The sequence below is a fragment of the Hypanus sabinus genome, chromosome 6 (genome assembly GCF_030144855.1).
Source record: "Hypanus sabinus isolate sHypSab1 chromosome 6, sHypSab1.hap1, whole genome shotgun sequence".
Taxonomy (NCBI): Eukaryota; Metazoa; Chordata; class Chondrichthyes; order Myliobatiformes; family Dasyatidae; genus Hypanus; species Hypanus sabinus.
The window spans coordinates 174,329,369-174,353,401 of record NC_082711.1 but is presented as its reverse complement, the minus strand read 5'-3'; the positions used below and the strand labels follow the sequence as shown (position 1 = coordinate 174,353,401).

At 39.6% G+C, this 24,033-nt stretch overlaps 1 protein-coding gene across 1 annotated transcript in view; it reads right to left on the bottom strand.

Moving 5' to 3' along the window:
* The window catches only part of LOC132395214 (uncharacterized), a 77,223-nt gene extending 54,547 nt beyond the window's left edge, over window positions 1-22,676 (bottom strand). The window contains exons 1-5 of the mRNA XM_059971502.1: window positions 22,605-22,676; window positions 21,532-21,645; window positions 15,951-16,074; window positions 11,061-11,239; window positions 785-9,729 (exon numbers count right to left, since the gene is read on the bottom strand). Coding sequence (XP_059827485.1) covers window positions 785-862 — 78 coding nt within the window. The 5' untranslated portion in view covers window positions 863-9,729; window positions 11,061-11,239; window positions 15,951-16,074; window positions 21,532-21,645; window positions 22,605-22,676. The remainder of the gene's footprint in view (window positions 1-784; window positions 9,730-11,060; window positions 11,240-15,950; window positions 16,075-21,531; window positions 21,646-22,604) is intronic.
* Between the last annotated feature and the right edge of the window lie 1,357 nt (window positions 22,677-24,033).

Here is a 24,033-nt window from a genome sequence, read left to right as displayed (position 1 = left end):
GGAAGCAAATCTTTCCCGAATATCTCAGAGAAACTCGGCGAAAAACTTCACTGTTGATCCCTGTTCGGTGGTCTCTGACAATCCAAGAATTCTAAGATTGCAGCGTCTGCTGCGATTTTCGAGATCCACCGTTTTGAAAAGGAGTTTGTTACACTTTTCCTCCAAGCTGGAACAGAGAGTCTCCAAGTATCGAACACGACTTTCTAAATCTTCAGAAGTCGAATCGATGCGAGATAAGAGTTGGGCATGTTTGCCCACCTTGTCATTGATTTGATCAAGCTTGTCCTCCAACTGTTTGAAAGCGGTTTTGAATTCCTTTAAAATTTCATCTCGGAGCTGACTGAGCGCAGCCAGGGTCTCGTCTGAGAGAGCCGTAGCTTCCTTTCTCCCAGATTTAGAGCTCTTGCTAGACATTGTAAGTTAGATGTGTTCACAGGCAAGTAAGAGGTACCGAAAAAGTTCCCGACTAAGGTTTAAAAAATGGAGACATTTAGTGCAAAGATAGCGACAGTAACAGAACAAAAGTTCGGAGCAGCTAAGCAATCGCCATCTTACCGGAAGTCCCCTTTTCCACAACTTTCTCAGGTAATATCCTCAGATACTCACCACTCTCTAGAGGAAAAGATTCTCCTCAGAGTCCCTCTAACTTCCTTACCCTTTATCCTAAATCTATGTCCTCTAATTTTACATACCACTGATATGGGGAAAAGTTTCCTCCAATCTACCCTATACTTTGAAATATTCAACGGGAATATGTTTTGCCCTTCATATCTAAATTATTCACCTTGAAGTCATTCCGGAGGACAAACCGGATATCTTGAAGGTTTGTTGTCCGATTCTGAGGCTTTACTTGAATTCCCATTCGCACTATGTCATAGTATGGCTTTGGAACTTGATCGTCTACAGTCAAACACCGGCCAGCTGCTAATAACTCCTTTACTGCAAATCCATCCAGGTCTTCCCAAGGAACCAAATCTGCATGTAAAGTTAAAGCATGAATGCATTATCAGAAATTCAGTTAATACATAAGACCATACGACATAGGATCAGAATTAGGCCACTTGGGCCATCAAGTTTGCTCTGCCTTTCCATCATGCCTGATTTATTATGCCTTTCAATTCCACTCTCCTGCTTTTTCCCCCCATAACCTTTGACACCCTTACTAATCAAGAACCTATCAACCTCTGCTTTAAATATACGTAGTGACTTGGACTCCACAACTGTCTGTGGCAAAGAATTCCACAGATTAACCACCCTCGGGCTAAAAAATTTCCTCCCATCCCTGTACAAAAGGAATGTCCTTCTATTCTGATACTGCGTCCTCTAGTCCTAGACTCCCTCACTATAAGAAATATGCTCTCTACGTCCACTCTATCTAGGCCTTTCAGTATTGGATGGAATTAATGAGATTCCCCTTCATTCTTATTAACTCCAGTGAATACAGGCCCAGAACCATCAATCACTCCTCATACATTAATCCTTTAATTCTTGGAATTATTCTCATGAACCTCCTCTGGATCCTCTCCAATACCAACGCATATGTAGATAAGGGGCACACAACTGCTCACAGTACTCCAAACAATCCCTCACCAATGTCTTATAAAGCCTCAGCATTACATTCTTGCTTTTATATTCTAGACCTCTCGAAATGAATGCTAACATTGCGTTTGCCCTTCTTATCACCAATTCAACCTGCAAGTTAATCTTCAGGGAATTCTGCAGGAGGAGTTCCAAGCCCCTTTGTATCTCTGCTTTCTGAATTTGTTACCCGTGATGCAACTAGTCAATTTACTCTCCACCAAAGATCTATAGAAGTTTATCAAATTTTTAGATGACAAACCAAATCTTCATAAATTTCAAAGAAAGTAGAGGCGCTGTTGTGCTTTATCCTGGCAGTTATGTGCTGGACCCAGAACAGAGCATCTGAAATGATAACGAGGAATTTAAAGTTCCTGGCCCTCTCCACTTCTGATTATCGGATGAGGACTGGCTCCCAAACTTCTAGTTTTCTCCTGAAGTCAATAATCAGCTCCTTGGTCTTGCTGACATTGAGTGAGAGGTTGTTGTGGAACCACTCAGCCAAATGTTCAATCTCTCCTTTAAATTCTGATTAGTCATCACCTTTATAGAGTCACAGAAAAGTACAGCACAGAAATAGAACATGCAGAACCACTCAAACTCCCTATTCTATAAGAACATAAAAACTAGGAGCAGGAGACCATCTGGCCCATCAAGCCAGCTCTGCCACTCAGTAAGATCATGGCTGATCTGGTCATGGACTCACCTCTACCTACCTGCCTTTCCCCCATAACCCTTAATTCCCCTACTATGCAAAAATCTATCCAAACTTGTCTTAACTATATTTACTGGAGTAGCCTCCACTGCTTCATTGGGCAGAGAATTCTATAGATTCACCACTCTCTGGGAAAAACAGTTCCTCCACATCTCTGTCCTAAATCTACTCCACTGAATCATGAGGCTATGTCCCCTAGTTCCCATCAACCTGTATTTGGACCATATTCCTTAAATACCCCCTACCATCCATGTACCTATCCAAACTTCTTGTAAATGTTGAAATTGAACTTGCATGCACCACTTGCACTGCCAGCTCGTTCTACATTCTCATGACCCTATGAGAGAAAAGGCTTCCCGTCATGTTCCTCTTAAAATTTTCACCTTTCACCCATGACATTTGGTTGGAGTCCCACATAATCTCAGTGGAAAAAGCCTGCTTGCATTTACCCTAGCTATACTCCTCATAATTTTATATAGCTTTATCAAATCTCCCCTCAATCTTCCATGTTCCAAGGAATAAAGTCCTAACTTATTCAATCTTTCCTTGTAACTCAGGTCTTCCAGTCCCAACAACATCCTTGTAAATTTTTTCTGTACTCTTTCAACCTTATTTACACCTTTCCTGTAGGTAGATAACCAAAACTCCAAATTAGGCCTCACCAATGTCTTATTACAACTTCAACATAACATCCCACCTCCTGTACTTAATATTTTGATTTATGAAGGCCAATGTCCCAAAGATTTCTTTATGACCCTATCTACCTGTGCTGCTACATTCAATTAATTATGGACCTGTATTCTCAGATCCCTTTGTTCTACCTTACTTCTCAGTGTCCTACCATTCATTGTGGAACATGTCCCCTGTAGGTCCTACCAAAGTGCAACACTTCTCTGCATTAAATTCCATTTGCCATTTTCAGCCCATTTTTCCAGCTAGTCCAGATCCTGCTGCAAGCTCTGACAGTTTTCCTCAATTTCCACTACACCCCCAAACTTGGTGTCATTTGCAAAGTTGCTGACCTAGTTAACCACATTATCATCCAAATCATTGATATAGATGACAAACAACAGCAGCACCAATTCATGTAGCACTCAACTAGTTAACGACCTCCAGTCAGACAGACAACCATCTACTACTACTCTTTAGCTTCTCTCTCAAAGCCAATATCTAATCAAATTTATTACCTCATCTTGAATACTGAGCGAATGAACCTTCTTGACCAACCTCCCACGTGGGACCTTGTCAAATGCCTTGCTGAAGTTCATGTAGACAACATCCACTGCCTTGCCTTCATCAACTTTCCTGGTAACTTCCTTGAAAAACTCTGTAAGATTGGTTAAATATAACCCTACCACACACAAAGCCATGCTGACTATCCCTAATCAAACCGTGTCTATCCAAATATTTATTTATTTGGTCTCTTGGAATACCTACCAATAACTTTCCCACTACTGATGTCAGGCTCACCAGCCTATAATTTCGTGGTTTATTTTTAGGACCTTTCTGAAACAGTGGAACAACATCAGCTATCCTCCAATCCTCCAGTAACTCACCTGTCTCTAAGGGTGATTTGAATATCTTTACTAGGAACCATACAATTTCTGCACCTCTCACAGGGTCCAAGGGAACACTTTGTCAGGCCCTGGGGATTTATCCACTCTGATTTGCATGAAGAGAGCAAACACCTCCTCCTCTGTAATTTGTATAGGGTCTATAATCTTGGATGCTGCTTTGCCTCACTTCTACAGTCTCTGTGTCTGTCTCCTGAGTAAACACAGATGCAAAAAATCCATTTAAGATTTCTCCCATCTCTTATGGCTCCAAGCATGGATTACTATTCTGATCTTCCAGACGATCAATTTTGTCCCTTGTAACTTATTTGTAGAATCCCTTAGGATTCTTCTTCACCTTGTCTGCTAGGGCTAATTTCTTTCCTAAGTGTTCTCTTGCATTTCTTATACTCCATAAGTATCTCATTTGTTCCTACCTGCTACACCCACTATGCACCTCCATTTTTTAACCAAGTCCTCAATATCTCTTGAAAACCAACGTTCCCTAAACATGTTATCTTTACCTTTTATTTTGACAGACACATAAGAGCTTTGTACTTTTAAAATTTCACTTTTGAAGGCCTCGTACTTACCAGGTACACCTTTCCCAGAAAACAGCCTGTCTCAATCCACACTTGCCAGATCATTACTGATACCATCAAAGTTAGCACTTCTCCAATTTAAAATCTCAACCTGCGGGCCAGACCTATCTTTTTCCATATTTACTTTGAAATTAATGGCATCATGATCTGCAGATGCAAAGTGTTTTCCTACACAAACATCTGTCACCTGCCCTTTCTCATCTGATTCTGAGGCAAACTTAAAAATGGCTTTGGAGTTATACTTAGCCCACTGATCTTCTTGCTTTGTAGTTTTGGCTATCAGTGACAGCTTTGTTTGTCACCTGTACTGATGGGAGATTGTGGAGGAGATGTTGTTGCTAATCCAAATTGACTGTGGTCTGGAAGTGAGGAAATTGAGGATCCAGTTGCACAAGGAGACATTGAGGCCTAGGTCTTGAAGGTTATTGATTAGTTTTGAGGGAATGATAGTATTGAAAGCTGTGCTGTAGTCAATGAAGAGCATCCTGATGTAGGCATCTTCTGTCTGGATGTTTCAGCATTGAGTAGAGAGTCAATGAAATGGCATCTGCTGTGGAACCATTATTCCGGTAGATAAATCGGAATAGATCCAATGCACCCTCCCCTCCAGTTATTTCTCAGACAGAAATTAATGTTTCATCACCAACCACTCAAAACACTTCATCACGGAGGATGCAGTCCTACTGGTCGATCGTCATTGAGACAGGTTACCACATTCTTCTTAGGCACCAGTATAAATGAAGTTTATTTGAAGCAGGTGAGTATGTCAGATTGCTGAAGTGAGAGGTTAAGGATATCGGTGAACATTCCAGCCAGTTGATCAGCACAGATCTTCAGTACTTGGCCACTTAGCCCGTCTGGGCCTGATGTTTCCTGTGGAATCACCGTACTGTAGGATGCTCTCACATTAGTCTCAGAGACTGAAATCACAGTCACTGGCTGCTGTGGGAGGTGAAGGTGCCTCCATATTTTGACAGTCAAAGCAAACATAAAAGCTATTGAACTCATCTGGGAGCAAAATCTTGTTGACAACTGTGATGCTTTGTTTCACTTTGTAGGATGTGATAGCATTCAAGCCCTGTCACAGCTTTGAGCATCCTTCTGGGGTTGAGAGGGTAAACAGCTTCAAGTTCCTCGGCATCCACATCACCGAGGACCTCATGTGGTCTGTACACACCAGCTGTGTGGTGAAAAAGGCACAACAGCGCCTCTTTCACCTCAGACAGTTGAGGAAGTTTGGTATGGGCCCCCAAGTCGAAAGAACCTTTTACAGGGGCACAATTAAGAGCACCCTGACTGGGTGCATCACTGCCTGGTATGGGAACTGTACTTCCCTCAATCGCAGGTTTCTGCAGAGAGTGGTGCAGACAGCCCAGCACATCTGTAGTTGTGAACCTCCCTCGATTCAGGACATTTACAAAGACAGGTGTGTAGAAAAGACCCGTAGGATTATTGGGGACCCAAGTCATCCCAACCATAATCTATTCCACCTGCTACCATACAGGAAGTGGTACTGCAGCATAAACCCAGGACCAACAGGCTCTGGTACAGCTTCTTCCACCAGGCCATCAGACTGATAAACTCACGCTGATTTGAGCATTCTGTACTCTATATTACATTGACTGTTCTATTTATTATAAATTACTATGATTACATATTTAGATGGAGATGTAACATAAAGATTTTTACTCCTCAGGTATGTGAAGGATGTAAGAAATAAAGTCAATTCAATTCAATTCATTGATTTAAGTACAGTCTGGAATTGCCACTTCATATGTGAGATGGCTTTCCAAAGATTATACCTGGACCTCCACATTTTACCTGGTCATAGACCGAATGCCACTGATCTGGTCCTCAGCAAATTGTGGATCTCATGGTTCAGAGGAGCAGATTGGGAGGCAGACTTTGGAAAGGTGCAAAAATGACAGGGTTGTTATCATGGGTGACTTTAACTTCCCTAATATTGATTGGCGCCTGATTAGTTCCAATGGTTTAGATGGGGCAGAGTTTGTTAAGTGTGTCCAGGATGGATTCCTGTCATAATATGTTGACAGGCTGACTAGGGGGAATGCCATACTAGATCTAGTATTAGGTAATGAACCGGGTCAGGTCACAGATCTCTCAGTAGGTGAGCATCTGGGGTACAGTGATCATCGCTTCCTGACCTTTAGCATTATCATAGAAAAGGATAGAATCAGAGAGGACAGGAAAATTTTAAATTGGGGATGGGCAAATTATGAGGCTATAAGGCTAGAACTTGCGGGTGTGAATTGGGATGATGTTTTTGCAAGGAAATGTACTGTGGCCATGTGGTTGATGTTTAGGGACCTCTTGCAGGATGTTAGGGATAAATTTGTCCCGGTGAGGAAGATGAAGAATGGTAGGATGAAGGAACCATGGGTGACAAGTGAGGTGGAAAATCTAGTCAGGTGGAAGAAGGCAGCATACATGAGGTTTAGGAAGCAAGGATCAGATGGGTCTATTGAGGAATATAGGGTAGCAAGAAAGGAGCTTAAGAAGGGGCTGAGGAGAGCAAGAAGGGGGCATGAGAAGGCCTTGGGCGAGTAGGGTAAAGGAAAACCCCAAGGCATTCTTCAATTATGTGAAGAACAAAAGGATGACAGGAGTGAAGGTAGGACCGATTAGAGATAAAGGTGGGAAGATATGCCTGGAGGCTGTGGAAGTGAGCCAGGTCCTCAATGAATACTTCTCTTCGGTGTTCAGCGATGAGAGGGAACTTGATGACGGTGACGATAATATAAGTGAAGTTGATGTTCTGGAACATGTTGATATTAAGGGAGAGGAGGTGTTGAAGTTGTTAAAATACATTAGGACAGAAAGGATCCCCGGGGCCTTTGGAATATTCCCCAGGCTGCTCCATGAGGTGAGGGAAGAGACTGCTGAGCCTCTGGCTAGGATCTGTATGTCCTTGTTGTCTACAAGAATGGTACCAGAGGATTGGAGGGAGGCGAATGTTGTCCCCTTGTTCAAAAAAGGTAGTAGGGATAGTCCGGGTAATTATAGATGAGTGAGCCTTAGGTCTGTGGTGGGAAAGCTGTTGGAAAAGATTCTTAGAGATAGGATCTATGGGCATTTACAGAATCATGGTCTGATCAGGGACAGTCAACATGGCTTTGTGAAAGGCAGATCGTGTCTAACAAGCCTGATAGAGTTCTTTTGAGGAGGTGACCAAGCATATAGATGAGGGTAGTCCAGTGGATGTGATCTACATGGATTTTAGTAAGGCCTTTAACAAGGTTCCACATGGTAGGCTTATTCAGAAAGTCAGAAGGCATGAGATCTAGGGAAATTTGGCTAGGTGGGTTCAGAACTGGCTTGCCTGCAGAAAGCAGAGGGTCGTGGTGGAGGGAGTACATTTGGATTGGAAGGTTGTGACTAGTGGTGTCCCACTAGGATCTGTTCTGGCACCTCTACATTTCATGATTTTTATTAATGACCTGGAAATGGGGGTAGAAGGGTGGGTTGGCAAGTTTGCAGACGACACAAAGGTTGGTGGTGTTGTAGAAGATTGTCGAAGATTGCAGAGAGACATTGACAGGATGCAGAAGTGGGCTGAGAAGTAGCAGATGGAGTTCAACCCGGATAAGTGTGAGATGGTACACTTTGGAAGGACAAACTCCAAGGCAGAATACAAAGTAAATGGCAGGATACTTGGTATTATGGAGGAGCAGAGGGATCTGGGGGTACATGTCCACAGATCCCTGAAAGTTGCCTCATAGGTAGATAGGGTAGTTAAGAAAGCTTATGGGCTGTTAGCTTTCATAAATCGAGGGATAGAGTTTAAGAGTTGTGATGTAGTGATGCAGCTCTATAAAACTCTGGTTAGGCCACACTTGGAGTACTGTGTCCAGTTCTGGTCACCTCACTATAGGAAAGATGTGGAAGTATTGGAAAGGGTACAGAGGAGATTTACCAGGATGCTGCCTGGTTTAGAGAGTATGCATTATGATCAGAGATTAAGGGAGCTAGGGCTTGACACTTTGGAGAGAAGAAGGATGAGAGGAGACATGATAGAGGTATACACGATATTAAGAGGAACAGATAGAATGGACAGCCAGCGCCTCTTCCCCAGGGCACCACTGCTCAATACAAGAGCACATGGCTTTAAGGTAAGGGGTGGGTAGTTCAGGCGGGATATTAGAGAAAGGTTCTTTACTCAGAGAGTGGTTGGTGCGTGGAATGCAGTGCCTGAGTCAGATACACTAGTTTAATTTAAGAGACTACTAGACAAGTATATGGAGGAATTTAATGTAGGGGGGTTATATGGGAGGCAGGGTTTAAGGGTCGGTGCAACATTGTGGGCCAAAGGACCTGTACTATGGTGTACTCTTCTATGTTCTATGTTCATCCAGGGTTTCTGATTGGAGAAGACTCTGAATGATTATGATTTTGTGGGGGGCACACTTGTCTATGACTATTTTTATAGAATCCATGACAACTGTAGTGTATACGTTCCTTCGATGAATCCTTGAACACAGCCCAGTCCACGGACTCAAAGCAGTCCTGTAGCTGCTCCTCTGCCTTCCGCAACCACCTCTTTATTGTCTTTATCTCTGGAGCTTTATTCTTTAGTCTCTGATAGCACAGCTGACAACACAGAAAATGAACTGGCTTGCAGGGAGCTTCCCTGCACAGTGTTCAAGACTATAAAACATGCTTTAGAAACTACAGGCTCAAATTTATGTTCTTCTTGAATTGAGATACTGTACTGATGTGCCACCTTTGTCTATAACTTGTACATATATAGATTTTATATACATATTACACTGTATTTTCAGAAAATATAATTTAACACAGCTGATCTTGTGGCGTATTTAATATTTCAGCAATATTTGAGAAATATTGTAAATATATTGTTTGATTAAGCATGCTTTGTTTAAATAATTCATAGCAGGTTATATGTAATAGAATCTGAATAGCATACGTCATATGCGTGGACCCTGTTTAAAGTAAAAACAAAACAAAGACACATTATTCCCAGCTCCGTGTTATTATTTTGATTAAGTTCATGTTTTGGAGGTACAGAATGTAACAGATCTAACCCAGTTTTTAATGCAACAGAGAAGCATATGAGTATACTATCATCTCATTAGGACTGTAAACCATACCTGTAAACATTTCCTGGACCAGAGTACAAAAACTGTAGACATCTGATTTGACTGTGGCAGTTCTGCCCCGAATTACCTCTGGTGCTAGCCAGTTGTAAAACTGTGATGGGATGGGGAACTGGGATAAATTGTTGTATATGCCCCCATCAACACTATGGAAGTATTAGAAAAAAGGTAATTATTTTCATGCATTCTTGAAATGAATTCGATTTTGATGTTTGAATTATTTTTCTCTATGTCATTAGAGAAACTTTAAACTAAGACAGCCATTTAAAATGTCAACTTCATCTTCAAATTAAAGTTTAATACATTATTTAAAATATCCTCTTTGCTTAAGTAGTAGGAAATGTGAAGAACAGAAAGTATCAATCACAGGAAGTGAGGTCACGTTCAGTCCCAAGCAAGACAGAACAAAACTGTCAAAGGGAGCCAGACAATAGACAGCAGTATGGCAGCAATGCTTCAGGCCATTAACAAACTAAAGAAGTTATAAGTAGGCTAGGAAGAAACTTAATAAAACTGAAAACACAGGCACAAGAGACATCAACAGAATGGAGTTTTTTCTAACAATAAATTTGATACTTGGTAAATGAGCATATGAAATGATCTTTGATGGAAGTAGAGCTCCTCAAGCAGAGATTTCACCGTTTTCAGTGAGATCTCTACTTGAGAAACTCTACTTCCAACTGTTTTTAGATGCTGTTTAGTAATACTACTACTACTGCATTGCAATGTTATTCCTCAAGTAGCACCTAATGGCACATTGAAGGGCAAATTGGATGCTTTTGTTTAATTTGTGCTATTCAATTCCATGCAAACCCATACTGTGGTGAACTACATATACTTGTCTGGACATGCCCCCTGCTGACTGCTCCTATGGCTCCTCCCACAGACTCCTGTATAAAGGTGATTGAGGCCTGAGCCTGACCTCTCAGTCTCCAGGATATATTATGGTGGTCAACCACTGCTTGTTCCTTCTCCCAGTCAATAAAAGCCGATAACTTGCCTTTACGTCTCAGAGTGAGTTATTGATGGTGCATCACATACACTGTCTGTCTGTCCATTATAATGACTGTTGATTGCCATACCTCATCACTAAAGAGTTATATTTCATAACTAGCTGGTCCTAATGCAAGCAGATTCAGTTTGATTAAAGCCTCTTAAAAGAGAGGTGCAACATGCCTGCAGCAGGTCATGGAATTCCATATGTTATTTCAGTATTTTGGAAGCGATGGCTTAACATGGACAAGAGAAAGATCTGATTTTCTGACATAGCTGTTCAGGCTTTGGCAGGAAAGTGGACAGATATCCTTTATCTGCATAGAGACATTCAAACAGTGGCTGGAGGTAGTTGTAGAAGTGCATGTGAGAATGGCACTGTATATCAAGCTTCTATCATAGATCTAGCAGGCTAATGAATGATTATCGAGAAACACATTTTTCCTTTGGGGATAACAGATACTAGAAATCAATTCACTTGTACCTTTTCACCATGAATTCAAAGTTGCTCAGTTTGGCAATGCCAGGTAGAACAAGCTGCACAGCATGAGAGGTGACAGTTCGATGGATGTATCCCCATGAGTGGAGATAAAGAAGAGCATCAGTAATCTGTAGGAGCATCTGCACAATCATTTCCATGCGCAAGACTGGGAACTCGGAACGCTGAAATACAATTTTGAATAAAAAAAGCTCCACATCAACAAAGCATACATATTCGTATAGCCAACTTACCATTAATTTGTTATTCCTCATAACAACTTTTAAGAACAAAATACAGATCTGGATTCTGAAATAAATTATTTTTTAAAGTTTTCCCTTTCTTCCCTTGATGACGTTGCCACTACTGAAGCTAATTATAGCTGCCTTAGTAGGATTAGGAATCAAATCTTCAAGCTTCTATTTTGTCTGGTTTAATACTGTACTGAATAGCAAGTTAAGCCATTAGCAAACCTATACAGTCCTAGAACATTACACAGAAATGGGGCTTTAAGTGCTGCAGCAGAACACTGATAACTAAATATTATACCAGAAGGCTCACATTTTCCAATTTTAATCCTATGATTGGCTGTAAATACTGCATCAGATTCCTGTTCACTGGAAAACAATGCATTAGAATATAAACAGGAGAAAGTATAGGCCACCTTGCCCCACAGCTTTATTTTGCTATTAAAATCATGGGTGATTTTGTACCTTCAATGTCATTTTCCTGCTGAATCCCCATATCCCTGGCTGTGCTTAACATGTAGAAAATTATTAATCTATTTTTAACAAACCAACACTAAACAGCTCTTGAGAATTTCACCGGCATGTGTCGTGATATTTGTTAACATAGCAGCAGCAGTTCAATGCAAAACATAATATAGAAGACGAAGAGAGTATATGTATATGAATAGATCAAAAATTGTGCAAAAAGTAGTAATAAAAAAGTGAGGTAGTGTTCACAGGTTCAATGTCCATTTAGGAATCAGATGGCAGAGGGGAAGAAGCTGTTCCTGAATTGCTGAGTGTGTGCCTTCAGGCTTCTGTACCTCCTACCTGATGGTAACAGTGAGGAAAGGGCACGCCCGGGGTGCTGAAGGTCCTTAATAACAGACACTGCCTTACTGTGACACCGCTCCCTGAAGATGTCCTGGGTACTTTGTAGGCTAGTACCAAAGATGGAAATGACTAAATTTACAACCCTCTGCAGCTTCTTTCAGTCCTGTGCAGTAGCCCCCCCACCACCACCCACCCCCATACCAGACAGTAATGCAGCCTATCAAAATGTTCTCCACAGTACATCTATAGAAGCTTTTGAGTGGATTTGTTGACACACCAAATCTCTTCAAACTCCTAATGAAGTATAGAGGCTGCCTTGCCTTCTTTATAACTGCATCAATATACTGGGACCAGGTTAGGTCCTCGGAGAGCTTGACACCCAAGAACTTGGAACTGCTCATTTTCTCCACTTCTGATCCCTCTATGAGAACCTATGTGAAGAAATTTCTCATTCTCAGTCTTAAACAGCCTACACCTTATTCTGAGACTACAATCCTAGACTCCTCAGCCTGGTGAAACATCCAACATGTAAAATTTTGTTTGTTTCAAAAAGGTTTCCTCCCACTCTTCTAACCCCCAGAGAACACAGGCCTGGCCTACTCAAACTCTGCTTATCCAACTAACCTGTACTTCTGGAATTAATCTAGTGATAGGTTTTTTTTGTGCAAGGAGACCCAAACTGTACACTATACATCAGGTGCAGTCTCACTAAGGCCTTTACATAGTTATAGAAGGATACATTTACTCCTGTATTCAAATCTTTTTGCAATAAACACCAACTTACCATTTGCCTTCCTAATCATTTGCTGCACTTGAATATTGGCTTTCAAGTCCCTTGTGAACAAAAAACTGCAGCAACATTAACCAATTTTTCATCATTTTAAAATTATATTCTGTTTTCTTGTGCAGTAAGTGATTAACCTCACAATTTTCCACGTTACACTCCACCTGCCAAATTCTTGCCCATTAACTTGTCTAAATCTCCTTTAGGCCTCTTTACTTCTTCCTCTTCACCCATAGTACCAGCAAATTTTGTATCTTCAGCAAACTTCAGAATTCGACTTTAAATATTATAAAAGATACTAAGTTCTGTTAATATTTGATTCATTAAAAACACGTAACATTTTATCTATTAATGTTTGTCCTGTAAAAGATATTGAACATACTGCTAGTCAGTGGGCATCTTTTGAAGTGTGGAGCATCTTGAGACATTTTAATACAATATAGCAAATTAATATTCAGTTTGCAATTCAACTACTTTGAGTTTAAATGGCTCAATTAATTTATCAAGTAAAATGTTTTTATCATAGATATAAAAAAAGTTGTTGAGAGCTGATAAAATGACAGTGATTTATTTGTATAACTTCAGTTGGGTATTATATGCTCCTCACTATTTTACCTCCTCTCCTAAACACAGACTGAGTGACCACTTAGTGGGAAACCTCTGAAATAAAAATAATGACCATGTTCTGGATATCTGAAAATGTAGGAAACAACCTGCAAGTCAGATACCATCAGAGGAAAAGGGTTAACATTTCTCATTAAAGACTCTTCATCAGAACTAGGTAAGAGAGAAAGCAAGTTAGATTCTATAGAGATGGTGGGTGAAGGAATGGACAAGACTGGGAGGGTGAGGTCAAATTCACAGCAGTAATTAGCTGTTGATGAGACAACTTGTTGATAGGTTGATGAGGGAAGAGAAAGAGGTAACCTGCAGCAGGACTAGTCAATTATGGCAAACAGCATAAGTGAGTTACCTGAAATTATTGAATGTGATGAGTCAGGAAGGCTGCAATATGTTCTAATAGAAGCTGAGGTGTTGTTCCTTAAGCCTATGTTGGTCCTCATTATAACAGTAAAGGAAGCCACAGAAAAATCACATAAAGATAGAGAATTAAAGTGACATATAACAGGGTTGCTGCTACAGTCTGAATGCAGGTACATGGCAAAGTAACCATCCTCTCTATTTGGTTTCTTCAATGTAGAGCAGACTACAATATGACCACCAAATGCACTGGACTAAATTCCAATGAATAATTGTTTTGCATGAAAGGACAGTTTAGGTCCCTGCATCTCCTGTGGGTTACATGGGAAGGTACAGTCAGAAAAGGATGGGCTGGTGAAGATGGAAGTCTGATGAGATCTAGGAAGTTTGTTTCCACACACAGTAGGTGCTGCCAGTATCTGACAAAGACAACCATGTTGGCCAGAATGCAGCCATGGCAGGGCCCCAGCACAATACAGCACAGCTTTAGTGGATGCCTTTTTTAAAGTACAATATGGTATCTACCTGTGAGTATTGGTCATTAGTGATATCTGAGTAGAACAGTTGATTCCAAATATGGATTCCCTCTGCAAAGCCCATTTTGGAAAGCATATTCATCAGGTACATATACCATTCTCTCTCAAAGGCCTTCTCATGGCCCAAGCTGACTAGGCAAGTATCCATTAGATGGTGCCCTTGGTGTTGCCTTCTCTGGTACAGGTGTGTTCCATACCCTACAAATGCATTGCATTAATCATCTGAAATCTTTTCCAGTTGAAAATGGAGCCAGTTTACAGCATGTTAATGGGTAAACCTTCCAATAAAAAAAGGAAATAACGTATCTAATATTGCCCTCATTCTAACGACAGCCTTTGTGTGATGCTGCATTAAGCATTGCATCGACCCTGCACATTGAAATTTTATCTACCTCCAGTTTTATAAAGAATATTTGGTCTTATTGCCTCAGGACATTCTTTTTAGTTGGATTGTTACCAATCTCCTGTTCATTGTAGACACTTCATTCAGGAAAAATACCCAATTAAACATCTTTAGGCCACAGGCTATACAAAGTGTCACCAGAAACTTGCAAAGGAGATGGTGAATCTGTGGAGAAGTTCCTCAAGCAGACTTGCCTGAATGACTTGATTGAATTTCATTGCCAAAACAGAAAGACCTTGCTTGGTTGGTTGTGAAAAAGATCCTCACCATCAGATTTTTTTTATATATAAGGCATACTAACTACACCACTGGCTGCCTTCATGATGGAACTGAGACCACTGTGCATCTTCTTCTAGAATGTGCCTCTGCTAGCAGGATCTGACATTTGCAGAGATTTATCACAAACAGTTGCTTTACAGAGCTACATGGTCTATTGGCAGGAACATATTTAAACAAAGTCAATGCAGTAAAAGGTGCTCTGTGATCTGCCTGAAACTCACTGCTATTCCAGAACAAGATACCGTCCACAATCAAACACTGCAAACTGGCATGGTGTAACACCCAGACTACATGTTGAGTAATGCAATAGAATTGAGTGCAGCCACTGAAACGGCCCTATAGGGAAGGTACTCCTGCTGTTGCACACTAATTAATTGAAATATTTGTTAAAAACCTAATGAATCATTTACTAAAGTGTTGTCTACAAATAATAACTGATGACCATCTTGTCCTTAACTTTTTCTTGTTCTAATGTAACCTCAACCTGAAGCATTAACTCTTTTCTTCTTTCCATAGCTATTTTCTGTTTAGTTGAGTATTTCTAAGCATTTTCTGTTTTTATTTCAGATTTCTAGGATGTATACAAATTGCTTTTCTGTAATTGTAGTTACTTTCAAACAAGTAAAATAAAATCATGTGAATTCCTCCACTGATATCCAACCTGTGTCTGTCCTTATGATTAATAAACCATTAAAATGTTTAACTTGAACTACGTAGTCAAAGTTATCACATTACTGCAGAATACAGCATTTATTCTATGGCTATCTATTCAGCGAATAGTATCTGACACAAAATATGTCACTGAAACGACTCAGGGTTATAAAAAGAATGCAGTTTTAAATATTAACTTACCCTTTCATGCAATACTCCATAAAGGGAACCGAGATTAACCCTTTCATACACTAAGCGGATTTGATCCAGCTCAGACAACTGGCACACAGCCATCAGCAGCAGCAAGCTTGGGTGTCTAAGGTGACTAAAGGACACAGTAAAGGTGAATATTGGCATCAGAAAATCAAAATTAAAAGAACACTGGATATACTGGGATTCTAAAACAAAAACAGAAAATGTTGGAAGTAATCAGAATGTTAGGGCACAACTGCAGGAAGAAAAACAAATTTCAAGTCAGAGACCCTTTGTAAGACCTTAAAAGAAGACAAGAGAATCCGGTAGAGTTAGGGATGGTGGGGCAGGTTAGTATCTATGATAAGATAAAATCAGGGTGATAATGGTGATGAGCTGTTAACAAGCTTATTTGATCAAAGAGTGAATGGCAGCTGTCAAGACGATCAGAACATAGACAAAAGGATGAGGGAGTTGTGAAACGCAGAGTAATAGGACAGGTCTAACAGGTCAGGCTGGGTATGTGGTCCACTCACTCCCGAAGAGGAAAAAATTAAAAACTACACTATTATTACAGATGACTGATTGATACTGACAACCCAAAGTTGTAGAATCAAGCTATATGAAGTTGTAGAATTTAATACCGAGTACAGAATATGGCAATGCACCCAAATGGAAGAAGAGATGATGATGGATTGCAGACTCAGCCAGTTCCATCATGGGCACCAAGCTTCCCACAATTGAGGATTAGCTTTTATACGTGGTGCCTCAAGAAGGCAGTATTCATCATTAAAGACCCTCACCATCCATTCATGCCCTCTTCTCAGTACTACCATCAGGGAAGAGATACAGGAACCTGAGGATGCATATTCAATGTTTTCAGGACAGCTTCCTCCACTCCGCCACCAGATTTCTGAATGGTATAAGAACTTATGAACACTACTGTGTTGCCTTTATGGCAGTTATTTTAATTCATTTGTTAGTATTTTCTAGTTAGAATTAGAATTGTTTAAAGTATATTCATTGCCTGTAAAATATATTGGCATGCGATGACGTCACATCCGGTTTCGCTGCGTCTTGTGGGAAAATACCGGTTTGGGATCAACACAAGGGCGGGGGCTCGCACGAGGCAGACCCGCACAAGAAGTTGTTTGTAAGCATTAGAAATCACAGGGAGAGCAACGCTGTAAGTTAATAGATAATCGATATTTGAATTAAAATGTTAACGTCGATCCTGTTAAAAGTAACGACGGTCGATAATGTTTATGTTTTCGTTAGTTAAAGAGTTGCGGATAGTTTGCATTGAAGTGTATTTAAAGCAGTCAATGGCGTAGGTAAGTTCTGGCTGTATGCTGCACTTTAATGTAATGTAGTTATAGTTTACTTTTACAAGTATTTACAAAGTAAATGTGATATCAAGAAGGGAACAAATACTGTATCAATCTTGTATTGTTTTATCAACAATTTTCACCATATGTTAATGTGCAGAGTGAACAGTAAATGGTTAATCTTACTGCGACCTTGTTCTCATTGACTACTGTTTATCTCGGCGTTTAATTCGGTGTTTCATTACACCCGAGCGAGAACGCTACAACTACCTCACTATTTTGCACTCTTTTGAAATATTTATTTACTCCTTATGCATTTCTTATGTAACTTACAGTATTTTAATGTATTTCATTGTACTGCTGCTGCCAAACAAAAAAATTCACAACATACTGTATGTCAATGATAATAAGCCTGATTCTGAGGTACTGTTCTAAATTGCGCCTTACAATGCCAGTATAGGAGGCCACAGACCATTAGATCAAAGTGGGGATGAGATGAGGATTAAAATAGCAGGCAATGGGAAATTCAGGGTCACCCCTATGTACTGAAAACAGGTACTATGCAATGCAATATCCCACTTCTTTTGTACACCTTCTGTCACAGCTGAAATTTCTATACCTCAGAACATTGAACGGCCTGTTCTGCCTTTCCCTCAACCACATTTCCATGATTGCAATAATATCATAATCCCATGTGATGATTATTTCACACTAGAGCAATCTGTTAATATTAGGGAAATAGAGCTCTCTGTGATCTGTCTGCTGCTGACCTTAGGGAGGCCTCTTGTATAATCCCAGTTTATTTCTGATACCCATATCACCTCTTCGAAGAGCCTTTTCGAGTCAGCTTCGCTCATTATTGTAGTGATAGTTTCCATGAGCAATATTGCAATGGCCCTCCTCTTTTACATCCCTCCCTATAACGCTTGAAACTTCTCCACTCTTGAATGCTGAGTTGCCAGAACTTCCCTTCTATAAAACATATCCCAGTGACTGCACCATCATTGGAGGGCCTCATCGTTGGATCCTTAAGGCTGTCATGGTCGGGGGAGGTAGTGAGGATAAGCTCTCACTTCCTATATAGGTGCTCCAATTGTGCATGTCTGAAATAGCCTCTGACAATCAAAACCAGCTTTATGAGTGATTTGTTTAAGCTCAGCTCAGTAGAACTATTTCTACGGACATGAGAAGGGGCAAAAGCAGGTTACTGGCACCTTAAAAGCAGTCACTTTTGACTGATAGGGCTCATCAGCCATGAATGGTAGCTTGTCTAGGAGAAGGAAAACTCTGATCTCAAAGCACCGCTGCCTCGCAGCTATACCCATTCATGGGGAAGGCCTCAGGAGTAAACCGCGAGGGAAAAACTGGAAGTTGGAGTCCCTAGGCAGTCCTGCGTTGAGTTCAATGCTGGCTGGCAACTCCTGCAATGCCGCTGGTGCCAAACTGCACGGACAACAGCTTGCTCTCTGTATCATATGCCCTGGCTTGCGTATCATACAGTCAGTTAGGATGCACATCCATGGTTGACTTTGACCAATGAAGGTCCTCAGTGACTGCAATATCATATTCTCACGAGCTGACCATAACTCAAAATTCATCAGACTTGAGTTCTGCCCATCTGCCAGATGTTATGGTATTTGAAAAGCTGCAAGGTGCTACAATTACACTCACTGGAACAAAAAAGAGCAGACTTACTTCCAGCGATTCCACTTTGATGATCATTTGGAAGTAAATGCTGTTAGATGTTTCTTTAACACTTTCTTTAGCATCATTGTTCCATGTTGTGGCAAAAAAGGGATCAAATGGGGCAGTTCAGAATGGATTTAGCATCCACAAAAATCACAGAAAAAACCGTTAGGAGGAGAATACACATTCCCAGAATAGCCAAGAAAGGGGCAAAGTTTAAATGTTCTGAGAAACATCCAAGAAATTGCTGAAACTTTACAACAAATTAGCAAAATTCTGCAGGGATTTAAAAATGAGTTTTATAAAGATTGAATTTTTTTTGTTAACAAACAGCTAGTAAGATTGTTTAAAAGGCATTTCAAAATTAACACATCATTGGAAAGATTTTAGTATTTTTAACAAACTCTTTAGAACTTTCTGCCTGGGTAACTTACAGCTTTCTATTAAGTCAACTTCCACCTCGGGAAAAAGTCTCCTTGTGCATTTCATTCCTGGTGGAAAGTTTCAGGCTAATTATCCTCATAATAATTTCCTGAAAACCGATGCTTTCCTAACTTGACTATAATTTCTTCTTTCACATTTCTTAAATAGTATTGGAATCATGTTTATTATCACTGACTTGCTGTATATGCTGTGAAATTTGTTGTTTTGTGGCAGTTGTACAGTGTAAAGATATAAAATTACTATAAATTACAAAAATATATAAATAGTGCAAAGAAGAGAATAACAAGGTAGCATTCATGAACTGTTTAGAAATATGATGGTGGAGGGTAAAAGGCTGTTTCTGAATCATTAAGTATGAATTTTCAGGCTCCTCACCCTCTTCCCAGACTGCAGTAATGAAAAGAGGGCAGTTCTCAGGTGATGAGTGTCCTTAGTGAAGGACGCAGTCTTCTTGAAGTACATACTGCCTGTTGAAGGTGTCCCTAGTGTTGGTGTGCTTATGATAGAAGTGGCTGAATCTTCAACTCTATGCTCTGCATGGATCCTCTATACCAAGCTGTGAAGCAACCAGTTAGAATGTTCTCCACCAGACATCTATAGTATTTGTAAAATTCTTTGGTAACATACAAAATCTATTCAAACTCCTAATGAAGGGACTGGGCCTGGGATAGATCCTCCTAGGAACTTGAAGCTGTTCACCCTTTCCACCACTAACCGCTCCCTCAATGAAAATGGTATGTGTTCTCCCAAATTCCCCCTCCTTGAAGTTCACAAAGACTTCCTTGGTGTTGCTCATGCCAATTTATCTCACTCCTGTACATCTTGCAGCTACCTTCTGAAATTTTAATATTAATAGTGGAGACATCTGTGAATTTATAATGGCATTTGAGCTGTGCTTCGTCACACAATCATGAAAGTAGAGAGATTCCAGCAGCAGGTTACACACACATCCTCGAGGTATGCTAATGTTCACTGTCAGTGAAAATCAACACTGATTATGATCACTCTGACTGTGATCTCCTGATAAGGCACAGAGACCCAAGATTTGAAGCTTTGAAGCCCAAGTGGAGTGACTTGCTTAATTTTTCAATGTAAGAGAATAGTTTCTGAATAATGAAAACTATGAGAGATTGCAACTGAGACTTTGGTTATGTTCTTACCCACTTACACAAAAATCTTGGAATGGAAACCATCTAGTCCTGCCTGTCATTTAATGAGGATAATATTTTATTAACATTACTTTGTTGGTTTTGAAAATGTCTTTCTCTCAACATTAAATCTATCCACTTCTACCACTGTAAACTCTAATGCGATTTTCAATATATTTGTAATTCCATGATTTTCATTTGCATTGTTCCCATTATAAATTTTCAATGACTACACACTTTGATTCAGATCATCCTTTTTCTCCTAATACAAGAACAAAAATATTTTTGTTCGTTAGCTTTCTTCTTTTATTTCAAAATTTGTCTTTTGCTCATTTTCAAATCTATTCTATGCACTGACTATGCTGCAGTAGATAACGTGACTCATGTTATACTCTCTGTATTACTACTCCAAACTAAACTGAATGAAATAAAGGGATGTTCTCTGACAAATTTCTCTTCTGATCAAAAGAAAGTAAAAATTGGGACTTCTGAACAAGAGCAGTTTAAAAACAAAACATTATGAAAATTCATGAAATTAGGGGCAACTTTCTCACAGATGTTCTTTCCTCAATTGTCCAGCTGTTCACTTAGTTACTGTGGAACTAATTTCTCTGTTTTGTGCAGATTAAGTGTCCCAGCAACAGTACTCACATTTCAAATACTCGGATTCTCTGCTTTCAGAGAGCTTCCATGAATCAAGAGTATTTTGTTCAGCCTGGAAATGGTGCAATCAAACTTGAAACAAAACAGAAAATCAGAACTTTATTCACCTTGTGTTTTATGTTGTATGTTCTTGTTTATGTTACCCATACGTCACACATTCTGTCCTGTGATCCCCTTCACTATGCAGGGTATCAATGGCTGCATGCTTTAGTCTGTACTACAGTACATTCTTACGAGGGATCCAAAATGAGTATCAAAAAGTTGACCCTGATAGAGAAGTTTCACTGATATTATCAAAAAAGTTATCATGTTTTTACTGACCTACTGTATTCTTGTTCTGTAATCAGCAAATCAGCCGACAATCGCTTGCTGCAGTTTAGATGCGTAGGACGATTCATCTGTTTGACTGTGACACGAATTCCATTCCACGTTAAACTTAATCAAAAATAAAATGATCCAAAGATATCTCAAAGTTCAAAATTCAGTAGTTCAAAGTTACTGCATATTCAAAGTACATAAATACCACCATATACAACCCTGAAATTAGTTTTCTTGCATTCATACTCAGTGAATCCAAGAACCATAAGAGAATCAAAGTCTGCACCCAACAGCAAAGGACAACAGACTGTCGGTGATGGGGTTCTGTCATGAGTTCTGTAATTTCATAACTAGAACTATTTTCTCATATGTAGATGTTTACGTAAGTATGTTTTCCTGACCACTTAACACATTTACACAGAGTAAAGATTAAGTATATGAGTTTAGTGGAACCAAAGTAAATGCACTAATTGGCTTCAGGAGTTTTAAATAAGGAAATGGAAGTTGGCTATACTTTTGGCTCTGATTGTTATTTAGTATACAAATCCATAAAAGGTTCTTAAAGGTGTAGTTAATACATATCCAATCAAATAACAAAGCAACGAAAGAGACTGTAAATGGTGCAAAAAAAATCTGCTAAAAGAACTCAGTGGGTCAGGCAACATCCGTAGAGGCAGAGGATATTCAATGTTTCAGGTTGAAACCCTTCAACAAGATTCAGGACCCTGTGTCAGATCCTAACACCTGATGGAGGATTTCAAACCCAAATGTCAATCATCTGTCTGTCTCCATAGATGCTGCCTGACCACCCGAGTTTCCAGTAGTTTGGACTCAGGCATGAAGAATGGTCATAAATGCAAGGTATCAACCTCTTCAAAAGGGTACAAAGTTGCAGAAAGTATTGAGAAAAAATTAGTTCTTGACAATGCATTACTTAATTCTGTTTATGAATTAAAACTTTTACTGAAAAGAAATATATTTGGACACAAAACTTGTTCATATTTTATGTACTCATAAATCACACAATAAAAAGTAACTATACATTGATCATTCCGATTTTTACCAAAAAGTCATACTTGGTCATTGTCGTGTAAGGGCCAGTTGTATAGGAGAAAGTTGGTTCATCGTCTGGCTGTACTAAAGATTTCTCACTAACAAGTGGGATGGAAGCAAGATAAGCCAACTGTGTGGATCCAAGCACATAGAACTGTAAATACAAGATAAAAACAAGAACCCAGATCACCAGCATAATAAAAAAAAAACAAAAGTTTGGTTTTGTACACAAAGAAGGTGTTCTCTCAGACAATTGAGAAAGACAGTTGGTTTTTTGGCCTCAGAATTTTTAATGTTACAATTTGTTTACCATTTTTGTTTGGCTGGAATTAATTGTTGAAATGTTTCATACTGAAAATCTAAGCTTAACCTAACCATTGTTATGTTTTAATTCTCAAGATACATAAAAAGGAAAGTAGCAGAAACTGGAAAATCATGGCTTTTTTTAAATCAGAACTTAAAAATAAAACAAGGAGACCCTACTGTATCCCCCTCCATCACCTTCGTTGGTAGACCCACCACTCTCTGTCTGAAAAACTTACTCCTGACATCCCCTCTGTACCTACTTCCAAGCACCTTAAAACTATGCCCCATTGTGTTAGCATTTCAGCCCTGGGCAAAAGCCTCTGGATATCCACACGATTAATGCCTGTCATCTTATACACCTCTATCAGTTCACCTCTCATCCTCTGTCGCCAAGTTCACTCAACCTATTCCCATAAGGCACGCTCTCCAATCCAGGCAACATATTTGTAAATCTTAAAATAATGATTAAGAGAAACTGATCACATTTCCAACGTTACTAACAAATAATGATCAAGGGAAACGTTTTTCTTCTTAAAACATTCTCTACCATTGGTTTCCACAGCCCACTGTGTGGAAGCAAAAAAAATTAAGTTCACCTTTTCTAATTGGGAATATGGGAACTGTAATTGCTGTTTTAGGAGTTAAACTTCATAATCTGCTTACAAATAGGATTCAAGTTTTAGAAATGCAATTAAAATTCCACACCAATATCAATGTTTTATGGATCAAGTTGTTGATATTGCTGTGTAAATTATTAATCAAGGAATTTGGTCGTACTTTAATTTTAATTGATGTTTATTAGCAAGCTCTGGTAGATCTTAGGAAGAAATGCTAAAGAAAGGGATTGAGTGTTTTCCAAGTACTTCATCATCCATTGTTCATCTTAAGACACCTGAGAGAAGGTTGATTTACCTTGTGATTGCCACAGAATAATGTAAAACAAAGTGAAAACAGTACAAGTAGCAATTACTAGAAGGATATCATGAACATTTACACATTCTGTTTTGGACATCCCAACACACACATCCAGGTCAGTATCTATACCTTTCCAAATCCAAAGCATTGAACAGTTTGTGATGAAATGCTTCTGGCTTTAGGATTGCTGAGAAACTCCCCATCCTTGATTCTTGAGTAAAAAAAAATCAC